Source organism: Macadamia integrifolia, chromosome 9 (assembly GCF_013358625.1).
Source record: "Macadamia integrifolia cultivar HAES 741 chromosome 9, SCU_Mint_v3, whole genome shotgun sequence".
Taxonomy (NCBI): Eukaryota; Viridiplantae; Streptophyta; class Magnoliopsida; order Proteales; family Proteaceae; genus Macadamia; species Macadamia integrifolia.
The window spans coordinates 37,145,638-37,160,755 of NC_056565.1; the positions used below are offsets into that span (position 1 = coordinate 37,145,638).

Consider the following 15,118-nt stretch of genomic DNA (forward strand, 5'->3'; position numbering starts at 1 on the left):
GCTGAATTTATTGAAGGAGGCGGGTGGAGAATGATTCAAACCGTGAAGAAATTTCCTCAAATGAGGCACTTTACCAATATTCTTCCCTGAGCAACATACTTTGGAGATTGCTCCATATACACTTTTTTTTGCAAATCGATACATGAAAGCATTCTTGACATCCAACTGATCTAAAGGCCATTCTAAATTAGCAGCGAGAGACCAGAACTCGAACAGAATGCGAATGTGCTAAGGGAGAAAAAGTTTGTGAATAGTCAACCCATAAGTCTGATTATATCCTTCGGTGACAAGTCTAGCCATCCGACACTCAATGGTACCATTTGGATGAAACTTACATAGTAAAAACCCATCTACAATTCACAAGTTCTTTCCCTTCCGATAAGGAAGTAAGCTCCCAAGTATTCTGACTAATTAGACCATTTATCTCATGATCCATTGCCTTTTCCAACCAGGATGGGAAAGAGCTTCCAAATAAGACAGTGGCGTAGAAACATGAAATAAAGACAAGGCAAAATGACGATATGAAGGAGAAAGTAGTTGAAAAGAAACATAATTGGAAATCGGATTATTAATATTTCCATAAACATTACAAGAGCACTTACCTTTACTAACTATTATAGGCAAATAAAGACCTGAAGAAGACGAAGGAAGAGAAACTCCTCTGAAAGGGGAATGTGATGGAGCCGGCAGGATGTCAACCACTGACTGTATGACTTGAGGTGCCTTCTGGTGCTTAAGATGATAAACCCGTAGAGGAGAAGGTTGTAAATGAGACGGAGGAGGAGGATAAGACAAATGATTATCAGGTGAAATGTCATGACGAACAAGAAGAGGAGACAAAAAGTTGAGCATCCAAAACTGTTCTGGGCCTATGGCATAGGGTGTGCCTTCAAAGAATTGTAACATTGGCGCCAATATAGTGTTTTTGAGATACAAGATCAAAACACTTGTACCTTTTCTAAGTATGAGAGTACCCAAGAAAGACATATTTAGTAGCACAAGGAGATACTTTATCAGATATAGTATGAACGAAGTGAACAAAACATGTGCAGCCAGACACTCAAAGAGGATGAGAATGCGGAGTTAAACTAAAAAAGAACAAAGAAAGGGGCCTGACCATTCAAAACAGTAGGAGGCGCCTGATTAATCAACAGGCAGTGAGAGCAACGTCTCCCCAAAATCCTTTTGGAATATGCAATCATGCGTATGAATCATCATGGAATGAGCACCTTCCAGGAGATGACAATTTTTCTGCTCTGCAACCCCATTTTTTTGAGGTGTATAGAACAAGCAGTTTGATGGATAAAGTCCATCTCACAACGAAAAGAAGCAAAAGACCCTTGGATAATTTCAAATGTATTATCAGAACAAAGAACATGGACATTAGAATGAAACTGGACTTGTATCTCTTTATGAAATCGTTTAAAGACAGAAACAAAATCAGATCTATCTTTTAACAAATTTAGCCAAATCATTCTAGAATGGTCATCCACAAAAGTAACAAAGTACTTGAAACCAAAAAGACTAGAGACACAAGAAGGATCCCAAATATCAGTATGAACTAAAAAGAAAGGAGAGCTACTACTTTTATCAACACGAGGACTAAAGTAAAACGATGGTGCTTTCCAGGTTGACACAATGCACTCTCTAGAAGAGATAAAGATCTAGGAGATGGATCCAGTTGCCAAAGTTTGTCCAAGGAAGGATGACCAAGATGACAATGCCATTGAAGACGAGAAATGACACATTGGGATGCAATAACAACAGGAGTTGAGAAGGCATCGTTGTAGTAATACAATCCAGAGGATTCATTCCTGCATCCAATGACCCTCTTTCGTCTGGAGATCTTGAAAAACAAAAAAAAGAAGGGTAGAATGTAATGAAACAATTTAAAGATTTAGTAAATTGACTGGAAGACAAAAGATTTGTAGGAAACTTGGGAACGTGAAGAACAGAAGACAAGGATATAGAAGATGATGGATTGACAATACCATGGCTATGAACATTAGGGGGTGAACCATCAATTAAAGTACCAGGAGAAAGAGAACTATTCTGATGTTGGGAAGTAAATATGAAAGCTTCACCAGTCATGTGAGCAGATGCCCCTAAATCAGTGACCCTGATGTAGAAGCAAAAAGGGCAGGAGTACCTAAATGAGCTAAGGTGGCAGAAGGGTTGGAAGAAGAGGCTCTGAGACATCACTACAGAATCTGTTTGGTTGTCACCAAGCTGTCCACTACTGAGGGTAGTCTGAAATCCATCATTGTCGGAGGTAACTTGGTTTGGTCCATTGAGATTTACCAAACTTGTCCCAACATTTTTCAGATATGTGAATGGTTCTACTATAATGAATACATCGACGGTTTCCATGGGAAATGGTCGTCCAACCTTTACCATGACGGCATAACCTCCTCTTGCATCTTGACCTTGCCCTCAAGCTCCTTTACCATGACCAACAGTAGTGGCAAGAGCAGAATTCTCCTTAGAACTTGCTGGTGTGGGAGTAGAGGTTGAAGGAATATCTATACGCTTTAGTCTAGCATAGGCATTGTTCATAGAGGGCAAGTTGTCATTTGTTAACATCTAATCTTTTACCCCGTTGAACTTAGAATTCAGTTTATGGAGAAATTTAGCAACTTGAAAATTTGCCTTCTACTTTTTGAGAACATTGATATCAGCAATAAATGGCTGATATTGATTTAGTTTTTTTCACTTGCCTTTTAAAGCACTGTAATGTTCACCAAGAGATCTATTACCCCGTTCCTCATAATTCTGGTACACGAGAAATAATTTTGTCTTGACTAAAAACTCTCAATGATAACATCCCTTCCTCTTTGGCAGTTGGATAGAACATAAAGTTGGCTCTAACAGATTGTTCCATACTATTCCATAGTCAACACTGATGCAAATAACATCCTTCATCCAGTCCAGATAAATTTTATCATCCTTACTAGGATGGTGATCATCCAAAATATGAAGTTTCTCCCTTGAATCAATATAAGCTTTTACAGCTTGTTCTTACAGTAAAAAGTTTGATGCATTCTATTTAATAGATGAAATATGGACTGAATTGGCAACACTAGGAAGTTTTCCCTCGCTATTATTAGCCATCCTACTAATCCAAAAACAAGAAGAAAGTGCAGGAATCAGCTGATGTACTCACCATGAAGTAACTGCAAATACCATAAATACCAATCAAGGTCCAAAACAATCAACTTCACTGTTACTCAGTTACAGCACCAAGTACTCTTAGAGAATAATCAGTGTCATCAACAGTTGAATCTCCAATGACAGACACCACCAAACTTAGGCACAGCACAGGTCATTCCTTTCTGTTGCTAATTTGACTTAACCGGAAGGTTACAGTTCACATCACAATCATAGGGACACGCCTTATGAACACATCCAGCAACCATTAGGTTGCGGTACACCCAAGTAAGGGACAGAATGGAGAAATCAATTTCTGGTTCAGCAGAAATCAATTCAGAAGAATTTGAAAGAAGAAGAGAGGAACAATACGTGCCCTTGATCAGTGCTCTAATACCTTGTAGCGACCTGAACACTGAGTGGGACAAAACAGAGAATAGAAAGAAAGAGCAGAGAAGTTGGAAGAAAAGTGATAGATTAGCAGGGAAGAATTTACCCTACCAATCTAGTCACTTAGTATATATTCAGTTATAAAACTCACTTAAGTAGGGGACTGAGTGATCCAGTACTTCTTACTTAAGTTACTCTGGTAAGTTAAGGTGCCTACTTTCTTTCTTTATTGCAATCACCTTTCCTGTCATGTTTACTTTTGCTATAATCTACTTCTGTTTCATTTTTAATAGAACTTTTACTTGGCTTATGTTCAGGATCCAGAATTTTCAAAATTTTTGGAAAGCTATAATGAAGACCTTGAGCAATTCAGTGGCGAAGAGTCCGTAAGTTGCTAGCTCTCTAAATATCTTGTTTTGGCATGGTGTCCACCAGCATTCTCTTGATGCCAATTTACCCTGAGGCAACCCTGAGGAGTTCTTTGGATAATTGCTAGTTGCTCAGTTCTGCCAGTTAAGGGTGCCATAGTTATCCATGCACTTACGTATTATTTTATCTCTTGCTGGTGGATAGTAAGGGATTTGACTTACACACACACAAGTTAAATTATCCAATCTTCAATGGTCAATGAAGGATTTGTTTTGTTGATATTTATGATAGCAGATTACAGGTCTAGGTGAAGATATTCTACTAGTATTGACATAATTCCTGAACATGTGATATTCTATACTTAAAATATATTGCTCTTTATCCCTGTTCCCTAACCCCTAATTGAGGAGGGAAGGGGAGTGTGTGAGAGCTATGGAAATCAACCTCCTGGGCGCCAGCATGGTCCTGCACTCCTGCTAGTTCTTTTTGGAAGGCATGCACGGCACAGCCACCACCATTGACGATTCGTCAAATGGGGGTGTTTCGGTACAATCGATGGGGTTTTTGTCCCCATCGATCGTCTTGTGCGTGACTGTGCACCAAGCATGGCCATGCACAAGACCTTTTGCCTTCTTTTTTTCTTCCATTATGAATATATTCTTTCCATCCATAAATTTCTTTTTCACTTGGGGCTTAGGGCTCCAAAGCTCAAACACCCAAGCTTGATGGAGACAGAGGGGTGGGGGTTGGAATCACAGAACCAGGTCCACTTTCTTCTTCATAATTTTTCCTCCTCCACCTCCATTGCTACTATTGTTGCGGCTACTTATTTTTCTTCTTGTAACTACTAGTTCTGCTGCAACATGGCTGATGCCATTTTGTTCCCCGAAAGATGCCATCTCCGACTGTTGATAGAAGGATCTGACACAGATTTAATGCCCAAGGTGTAAAGTATTGGCATTGTTCAATGTATTTCAAGGGTGATTTAAGAGATATCTTGGAGATGTATCTGAGATATGCTAGCAAATCAGTTAGGGCCTAAGTTTTTTGTCCAATTATGCCCCAAATAAATGATTACCTGTCAATTTTGAGACCTTGATCTCATCAGCTCATGTTTTTTTTCCCTTTTTATCTGAATTGGGCCATTAAGAGGGCTAGAAATAGAATCTTTTCAATTCTGGTCAATCTAAAAGGAGTCTGATTACTCTACTTTTCATGATCATTAATCATGTGGTATATTTTCTACTATTTATTGGGTGATCAGGAACGAGAACAAGAAAAAGAGAAACATAAAAATGCAGAGCATATGGTTAAGAATGATCGCTTTTTGCCTGTCTGTTACTAGGGTTAGGAAAACAGTAGATGGTCATTCCAGACCCATTATTTACCCATTCCCAATATTGGTGCTCGCTAGAGATGCCTAAACTGATTAAGGAAGCGACTGGTGAGACGTGCATTCTTCAGCAGTTAGTATTTTTTTTTGGTCTGCATTCTAGCCACATCCATGATCGTGTTATGAAAATTTTCACTTAGCCGGTAGTCTATGTTCTGCTTGGGTTAAAATATATCTATTATCTATGTCTGATGGGATGAGCTGATCATTGAGCTGAGACCTTTTTCAAAGATGGAACCACATTAAGTTGCAGCTGGAGTACTTAATTGTAAAAGCAAAATAAAAGGTCAGAGAAATGATAGAATAATTTTAGATTTCGGTGGTGATCCATGCAAGTTTACATGGTTGTGGGCCTTGTGGCACACAAAAATTGAACTGTTATCACTTTTTTTTTGGGTAATGAAAAAGGCTGCACCATGGTAGTGATCATAGCCCCCAGGCCAAAGCCCTCATACGGCCAGCAGCGCTTCCACAGGACCAACGAGCGATAGTGGGGCATGCTGATTTGAACCCACAACCAGCCAACCCAAGCGGTGATGGGGCAAGGGTTTCCTTCCACTAGGCTACCAACCCTGTTGGCTTGACCTTTTGTCACACTGATCAGTATATATATATATATATATATATATACACTAATGAACTGAGTGGGTGAGCCTGTGGCACAATGGTTTAGTTGCACTATGGCAACATATTGGTCACAGGTTCGAAACTTGGAAACAGCCTCTCCTACAAAGCAGAGGGTAAGGCTGCATACATTTGCCCCTCACAGACTCTGCAGTAGCAGGAGCCTCATGCACTGGGTTGCTCCTATTAAGTAATGAATTGGCATAAGGACCAGATGGAAATTTGTGGAGTGTTGATTTAGTGTACAGTGGTATTGGATGTTGAATTTGAAGTTCCATGTATATTTTGAAAATTTTCTATTATCTGCTCATCTTTTCTTATGTTTGTTCCATCACTTATTATCAGGTTGATCTGTCTTAAAAATTTATCATGCATTTTTGTCTGACAGGATTCTGATGTTGAAGGTGAGAAAAATGATCAAGGTAATCAGGAAGCAGGTGAAGATTGCTCAAATTTAAGTGATGGCAAGCTTTTCACTAGCTCTACTATAGATATTTGGTGTCAACTGGTCATGGAGCAGAATAACACTTCTGCTCTTCCTAATTTACTAAATGGGTATCGCACGGCCTGCCACTATGGAACGGATAGCATGGATGCTGAGTTGTCTTGGAGAATTCAGAAGAGCAATACTTTCAGCAAGATACTGATGTTCATGCTTTGTGAGGCAGATGGTATATTCAGAAGACTTCTGGGAATCTCAAGTGCAAATAGCAAGAAAGAGAACATTTTGGAGTTGATGAAGAATTCAAAATGGAAAACAGCAAAGCCACTGATTAAGTCTTATTTGAGAAGCACACTTTTCCTTTTGAATCAGGTCACCAATTCTGACATACTGGGCTTTGTGATAACTCGCCTCAGAGCATCTATTATTTTCTTTCCTGCTTTTCCATCTTTGCTATGGAGACTCATCAAGGTAAATCCTCTTTGACATTTTTTATTTTTCATTTATTTATTTTTTTAAATAAAGAAATCACCCCTAAAATTATTTTACCAAAATAAATAGGTACATTTCTTTGATCCATGATATTATCCTATGCATGCATTTAGCATTTTATTAACGGCTGAGGGAAAAAAAAGGAAGAGATGCTACCTACAGCAGAGGGCCTGACCATACTTCCATCCTTTAAATACATTTAAGATAAAAGAAAACCCATCATTGAAAGAATATTACGAAAAATATATGCTTTCATATTTAGGAAAGACCAGCTTCAGCCTGCCAATCAAGATCATCTCAAAGGTAGATTTTGTTGAAGGCTGTTTTACATCCTTCATTGGCCAGACAACCTGCAAGTTAGTTATTCTACAAAACATGACTGGAATTATAGAATCCTATGTGTTGGGCATTTGTTTCTATGTGTTTTCATTGTAATGGGCCTATAATAGGGGTAGAACATAGGCATATGCAGTTAGTTAAGTTAATGTCTTTATTTCTTTAATTTAGTTGTTATTCAGTGTTCTAGTTAGGCTGGATTAGGACTTTATAAGTCTAGTCATTTTTTGAGTTGTTTCCTTGTCAAATTATGTTACCTAATTTGTTAAGGATTGAGTTAGGCTTTTCCTTTTTAGTGTTTTACTTGGTGTTTGAGTTTTCTATGTAAGTTTGTAAGGGAGTCCAATATTGTACATGATTTTTGATTAATTAAAAGCTTTGCCTTTGCTGCTATTTTCCTACATGAAGAATCGCTTGTGGTTGATCAAGAAATCCTTGTGTTCGATCAAGAAATCCTTGTGTTCAATCAAGGCTGGTTGGTGTTTGATCCATCCAAATATCCAGATCACCTTGTGGTATGAAGACCTGGTGTTTTTCTTTTGTTATTATTCTTCTTCGTTCATCTTCTTCTCCATTGATCTAGTAAATATCCTTCTTCTTTTTTTTTTTTTGTTTTCTTTTCTCTGTAGTTCATGATACAAAAAGAACTCAACAATCTTAGTCTTATGTCAACCTAATGTGGTTGTGATATAGATAAGTCACTTGGGCTTATTTTGTTGTAAATAAGCCTTGGGTTGTCTTATGTATATGTTGGGCCTTTGATCCCATGAGTTTTCTTTGAAATGGGCCATTTTAATAGGCCTAAAATATTGGTAGAAGGTAGGAAAACGGGATTTTATTTATTAGTTTAATTAGTTGCTATTTAATTCAATAAAGGCCCATTAGGCCATTAGTTGGTTGTAAAGTCCTATATGGACTAGTAGTTAGTCCTACTCCATGTTGGAGTCATAAAGTCAAGTCCTAGTCCTATTTTGAATTCCTAGTTGTAGTAGGAGTGTCTAGTCCTATTGGAAAACTAGCTCCTAGTTGTAGTAGGAGTGTCTAGTCCTATTGGGAAACTAGCTCTTAGTATTAGTATGATTGTAAACTTTCCCTCTATAAATAGAGAGGCATATGTTCCATTATTGGACAGATTTGAATAAAAGAAAATATTCATTTATGAAAGAAAGTTTGCAACTAAATGGTTAGAGCAGCTGAGATAGCTGTGGGTGAGAAGCCCAGGCTGAGATAGCCACTTCCTTTATTCTCTTTCACCCTTCTCAACCCCCATCTATTTTATTCTTCTTTTTTATTTTATTTGTTGTAACATTCAAGAGGTATAGTTCAGATTTTGATAAAAGTCTCCAGAAATCAGAACCGATCAGCAATCCTAGTGGGAATAGGAGAGAGATTGATCTCCTCTCTTTCTCTCTTCTGTAATCTGTTCAGCCAAGTCTTCAATCAGGGTATTCTAGGCTTCATAAGGGTCCCACGATCCTTACCTAATCGCTGTTGGAAGCATTCAGCTACTGTTCTTGAAGGTTCTTCTTAGTTTTCTCTCCTAGGTCAGAAAATCAAGAAAGCTTATAACTTCACAACCAGCCGTCAGAATCCTCTCAACTTTGGGGGGTTTTGTACCCTCCATAGGGACTATCTACGCCCAAGAGTGCAACTCAATCGGACTCCTATAGCCCTGGCCGCACCTCTCTCTCTCCAGCTCTATAACAGGTCTTTCCCTCTCCTATTGGGTTAGGTTTTGGCCTGGTTTTGCTTTTATATGGGTATTGTATCCTTGAGGGTTTATTTGATGGTATTATTTCTTTGATTCTCGCTCCTATTTGTATTGTTTGGGGTTATAAACTGCGGAGTTAGTTACTTGTAATCTACTCCTGCATTAGGTTGGCTACAAGATCAGTGCAAAGCGAAGTAGGGAAAACTGAGGTCCAAACAAGAAGGGAGAAACAAAGACAAAAGAAAATAAATGATAAAGACAAATCATAGAGAGGTGAAAGTAAAAGGAAAGAGGCACAACCCAGCAAGATAGGGGACAATTAGTTAAATGGAGTTGGCGAGATGGATTTTCGCCCTCCAGTAGGCTCTATCTGAGGTCATACTTGCGGCAAGGCATAGACTATGTATGTCATTCCTCACAACTTCTCCTATGGTAATTTTAGGCCTACCGCCTATCTCTGGATCTTATAGCTCCTTCCATGGTTATTATGTTACTTTTCTTAACTAGGGCATCCCCAAGTGTCCTCTGTCCATAATACCTCAAACAAATTTCTTGGAGTTTGTCATTAATCAGGGGCACTCTCAAATCAGCTCTAATACGTTCATTCCTTTATCCTTTCTAGTTTTGCTGCACATCTATCGTAACATCCTCATCTTTGTTGTACATAACTTTTCTATACGACACTTCTTTATTGCCCAACACTCTGCTTCATACTTCTCCTATTGTAATTTTAGGCCTAGCGCCTACGTCTGGATCTTATAGCTCCTTCAGTGGTTATCATGTTACTCTCCTTAACTAGGGCATCCCCAAGTGTCCTCTGAACATGTCCATACCACCTCAAACAACTTTCTTGGAGCTTGTCATTTATCAGGGCTACTCCCAAATCAGCTCTAATACGTTCATTCCTTTATCCTTTCTAGTTTTGCTGCACATCTATCGTAACATCCTCATCTTTGCTATACATAACTTTTCTATATGACACTTCTTTATTGCCCAACACTCTGCTTCATACATCATAGCTGGACATACAATAGTCCTTTTGAATTTCCCCGTTAAGCTTTAAAGGAATATGTCCACATAGCACTCTTGTCGCACCTCTCCACTTCATCCATCTTACTTTAATTATCTGAGAAACATCAACTGCTATTTTCCCTTCTTTATTATGGTTGAACCCAGATGTCTAAAAAAGTCATTTTGCGGTATCTATCTCTCAATTTTCACCATGTCATTATCCCTCAGTGTGACTAAAGTTACTCATCATATACTCCGTCTTCAATCTACTAATCTTAAAGCCTCTTGGGCTTAAGACTGATCTCTGATGTGACCCAATCGCAATTGGAAATTCCTTGACTTGACCTCCCACAGACCTCACACTAGTCACCATGCCCTCGTACATATCCTTAATTACATCCACATATTTACTTGACGCTCCTCTCTTGACAAGAATATGTGGATTAACTGATTAAGTCTATGAGGAGTGAGGACTCTGTCATAGGCTTTTTCTAGGTCAATGAAGACCATATGGTGATCTTTTTTGCTAGCTCTATGTAATTTTATGAGCCTCCTCACAAGGTAAATAACATCTATCGTGGATCTACTTGGCATAAATCAAAATTGGTTATCTGAAATATGAGTCTTTCTTCTCAGCCGGCCTTCAATGACCTTCTTTCATAGTTTCATAGTATGGATCATTAGTTTTATGCTTCTATTGTTATTGCAGCTCTGAATATCACCTTTATTTTTGTAGATTGGGATAACAATGCTTCTCTTCCATTCATCTGGCATTTTCCTAGAAGCTAGAACAACAATGTTTATCCTCATTAGTTCTGCAATTCATAATCTGATCTGGAATTCATATGCAAGTGGTTTTTGACATGAAATTCAATTGAGGAAATTTGGCCATAAGATTATCCTCAATTATTTAAGAGTTGTTCATCACCATAGAAAAGGTCTTCTACGAGAAATTCTCACTGATGAGACCTGCTGATCTGGAGATATTTCTTATTTCCCATTCTGCCCTGTGTTCAGATTTCAATCTTAACTGTCTAACTGGTGAGTCGATTTAATTGTTCTTTTAGGTTGTTAATTCTGAGATTTACTTCTTAGTGATATTTAATCAGAATTGTGAATTGAGTGATATACCCTTCTCCTAGTACAATTAGGATTGCTTCATAATTTCAGACCCACCCATTGGATTGATCTGAAACTTTGAGTAAGGATTTCCTACCCTTAGAATAGAAATCAATCTGAGGTTTGCTCTAATCTGACCAACTGATTTTGTCTTATGACCGTTTTCCTTTCTCTGGTTTTCTATTCTCTGGAATTAGATTCTGTTTCGGTACTGTTTTGACTATTCAAATTCAGTATTACATTTGGGGTTTCTGATTCAAAATACTGTTTGGTAGTTTTTTATAAATAAATGCAAGGGAGCCTCCCATAGCCCATGATTTAGCCAATTGAAGTTTCTGTTTTCTTCTCTTTGCGTTGAGAGGTTTTTCCTTGTGTGAATAGAGGTGTGACTGGTGAGTGATCCAGCTAACACCTTGCTGGAGGAAGGTCGGGTGCCATTGCTCTCATTATTTAATATTTATTCTTTGATTAAGGTACTGTTCCACTGTTTACTTTTCTGCAATTCTATCCAGTAAAGCCCCTGCCATATCCAGTCCTATTCTCACTAGGACTACTGATGTAGTGCAGTTTTAACTCTCTAAAGGAGTATTACATTAGTCTCCGTCCAGCTCAAATGGATGCATTACCCAACCCATCAGAGGGCTTAGTGTTTTTCCAAGGATCAAGGGATTTATTTAACCAGACCTATATTCTTTTCCTTAGTTTATAAAATGTATAAACCCTTGAAAAGTCAAGATATAGATGTATTGTTCCTGTGTGGCCATGGTTTAAACTATCATAAGTTACTCCTATGTATTATGTAACAACTAACAAGGCCACTTCTGTCTTGTTCATGAAAACTATCTTTAATTTATAAAACTAGAATCTATAGAAGTAATTAAATAAAATAGCCTCGACTTTGTCAACTGATATTGAGAGAACAAAATCTGGATAAATACCGATTTTTCAAGTTTGAAAATTTTCTCTTGTTGGGCTCCCTATTATTCACGTTCATTTTGGACTCTTTCTTGTTTATACGAAGCTGTAAGATTTTTGCAGCACTTCCATTGTCACACACTAACAACCATGTCAATGTCCACAGCACCTAGCCTATGGTATATATTGTATATGTATTTTGGGGTATTGAGATTATAGCTTTATACAACCTTGTACACTTTGTATTCATGTATTGTGCTTATAAACAAACCATAACTTTCGTCATGGTGCATGACATCTTCTACTTTGATACTTCTTTAAAATATGAGGTTGGCTGCAGGTTTCAGTTCATTTGTGGGCAACTGGGGGAGGCACTCTTTCACAATCCTCATTTCTCATCATGCGGGATGCAGCTCTGTTACAATGTTCAGACTGCTTTGATACCTGCTTGGTTAAAGCATATAGGGCCTTTATTGCAAACTGTAAGTTTGTGGAGCCTGCTAATCTTCAACACATACAATTTCTTGGTGATTCCCTTGTCAAGCTTTGTTCAGAGGATGTGCAGAAGTCATACAGCTGGGCATTTGTCACTGTCCAACAGCTAGCGAAGATAATGCAGCACAGTTTTAAAACAAAGAGGAAGGTATGTATTAGGTATCACTCATCTAATAGCCTTGAGCTGCAAAGTTGGGACCCAAGAAAATCATGACTATTTCACCCTGATGAGATGCCTTATCCTTGTTAGTCACTTTTTGGTTAGCGGTTCATTGGCCCTTTCTTGAACTGTACATAAGAATATGAAACTCTGATGGATAAAATCACATCTTAGGTCAATTCTGGGCCTACCTTGGGATTGTAGTCCCTTCCTGCTTCCAAGGCTTCAAATGTGCCACTTTGCTGTTGGTAGGCTGAACAGCTTGCTTTAGTTTTGGTTTATCAGATTCAAATCATGATGTTTTTGTTGCTATTTTAAATAAAATTAAAATTCATTTAGTTTTCCTTGATGAAAAATGAGTAAAGTTAATGATATTTTATTGCAATTATTGCTACTTGTTTCTATCATTCTTTCAGCATTATCATCCTCGTCAGAAGTTTCGGCACAAGACTGCAAGTGGGAGTTTGTGATATGGCAGATAAGCCTTTTTTTGGGTGAATGAAAAATATATTAAGAAAAAGAGCAGGATACAGTGTAGAAGCCAAAGAGGCTGCTATCCTATGGGTAATCCCCAAATCAACTAAAACAAGACAACTAAAAAGTAACAACGGGGTGATACAGCAAAACCCGGGGTGGGGGAAAACAACTAACAAAAGGGTGATACTGCAAAACCCATGAAAATGCAAGATATCTGTTTCTAGGAGTGTCAGGGCTCACAGAACATATGGGAAGAAGCATGTTTCTGATGCCAAAAGCAATGGCTTCCCAGATCTGCTCAATAGTATCTGTCAAGGGGGTCTATTTTCTTTTATTTCTTTCCCACCAAAGATGGTGAATCACAGTAGCAAAGGTAAGCTTACTTATATCATCACAGTTTGAATTGCCACAAAAAATTTTCAAGATCTACTTCGACTCTCTCTTAAAGGGAAGAATTGTTCTATAGTGGATTGAACACTTCATGAGGACACCTTTCCAAACAGATTTAGTGAAGGAACAAGGGAAGAATAGGTGGTCCATTGAGAGTTCTCCAACAAAGGAGACGGTTGGAAATAGGCAGGTTTCTCTTAAAAATGGAATTCTTGAGTAGGGAGGGAAGAAGTCATTGCTCTCCAAACAGTGAAACTATGTCTAGGAATGTTAGAGCTAAGCCAAACTAACATACCTCAAGGGACTTTTGGAGCTCTAGATTTGACCAAGTCCCAGGCTGAAACAAGGAAAATTTCATTAAAGAGTTAGGAAGCCATTGAACAAGATCACCTCTACCTCTAGGTCTCAACAGGGAAGGAGAGAGATGAGACCAGATCTCAATAAGACTACTAGAAATGCTAAGACCCGGACAGCTATCAGAGCCAAAATCATGTCTAATACGATTGTCATATCTAGAATAAGAACATCAATTGGATGTCAATTATCAAGCTAAAGATAAGTATCACACTCATCATCAGTACTAGAATGGATGTAATCCATAACAAGATATCTATATTTACATATCTTCCTCCAAGCCCAAAAGGAGTCTGAAGGCATAAGGCAATCCAAATCAAGTCCAACTTAAGACATTTAGAGTATACGCAATCCTTCCAGATACTGTCATTCTTGGATGCAATTTTTCATACAATTATGTCAGCAAGATTGGAGTTTTTGACTTACGAAGCCTAAGCCCACCTTCAACCTTTGGTAGGAATTTTTTTTTCCCAGCTCATGGGGTGGAGGAAATTTGAGGTTTCTTGGCCTTTCCAAAGAAAAGAAGACACAATGGATTCAATCTTTGAAGTGATAGAAGCAGGGAGACCAAAAACCTTAGACTAGAAAATATAGGAATTTGTCTTGATAAGTTCAAGACGACTTGCAAAGGATAGAATCCTGCTTGTCGGCAATTGTAATCTCTTAGAAACTTATCCAAAATAGGAGAACAATGATGAGTAGAAATCTTTGGAAGACCCAAGTTGGTAACTGGAAAATGGCCCTCAGGATAACCTAAGATATCAATAATCTGAGCTTTAGCACCATCAAAGGCTCCCATATAGAAGGCAAAAGCATTTGACCCTTGACATATCTGGGAAGATACCCAATGCTTCTTTTATAGATGATACAAAAGAGAGAAAAGCTTTGGCAAAGATTGTAAGATCATTAGTAAAAGCTAAGTTAGTGATCTTCAAAGCATTGCATATTGGAATAGGCTGAATTTTATTATGTAATGCCTGAACCTGCAAGCATTGAGAAAGACTTTCCATAGCAATAGAGAACAACGTAAGGGAGATTGGACAACCTCGACGGATTCTCAATTTAAACTCAAACCCTTAGAAGACTCATTCACAAGGATTGATAAATGGGTAGAAGATACACAACTACAGATCCAATGAATAAAATTTGGAGGAAAATCCATTTTGTATAGAATCCAATTAATATACTCCCGTCTTAGATAATCAAAAGCTTTATGAATATCAAGCATGAGAAGGGCAGCATGGGAGTGATTACACCTTTCAAAACCCCTAGCAACTTCATGACATAGGAGCA

At 38.2% G+C, this 15,118-nt stretch overlaps 1 protein-coding gene across 4 annotated transcripts in view; it reads left to right on the plus strand.

Moving 5' to 3' along the window:
• The window catches only part of LOC122089199 (nucleolar complex protein 2 homolog), a 40,838-nt gene that overhangs the window by 16,397 nt on the left and 9,323 nt on the right, over nt 1–15,118 (plus strand). For all 4 annotated transcript variants that reach the window (XM_042658741.1, XM_042658743.1, XM_042658742.1 and 1 more), the window contains 3 exons: nt 3,855–3,923; nt 6,312–6,836; nt 12,290–12,592. In XM_042658741.1, coding sequence (XP_042514675.1) covers nt 3,855–3,923; nt 6,312–6,836; nt 12,290–12,592 — 897 coding nt within the window. The remainder of the gene's footprint in view (nt 1–3,854; nt 3,924–6,311; nt 6,837–12,289; nt 12,593–15,118) is intronic.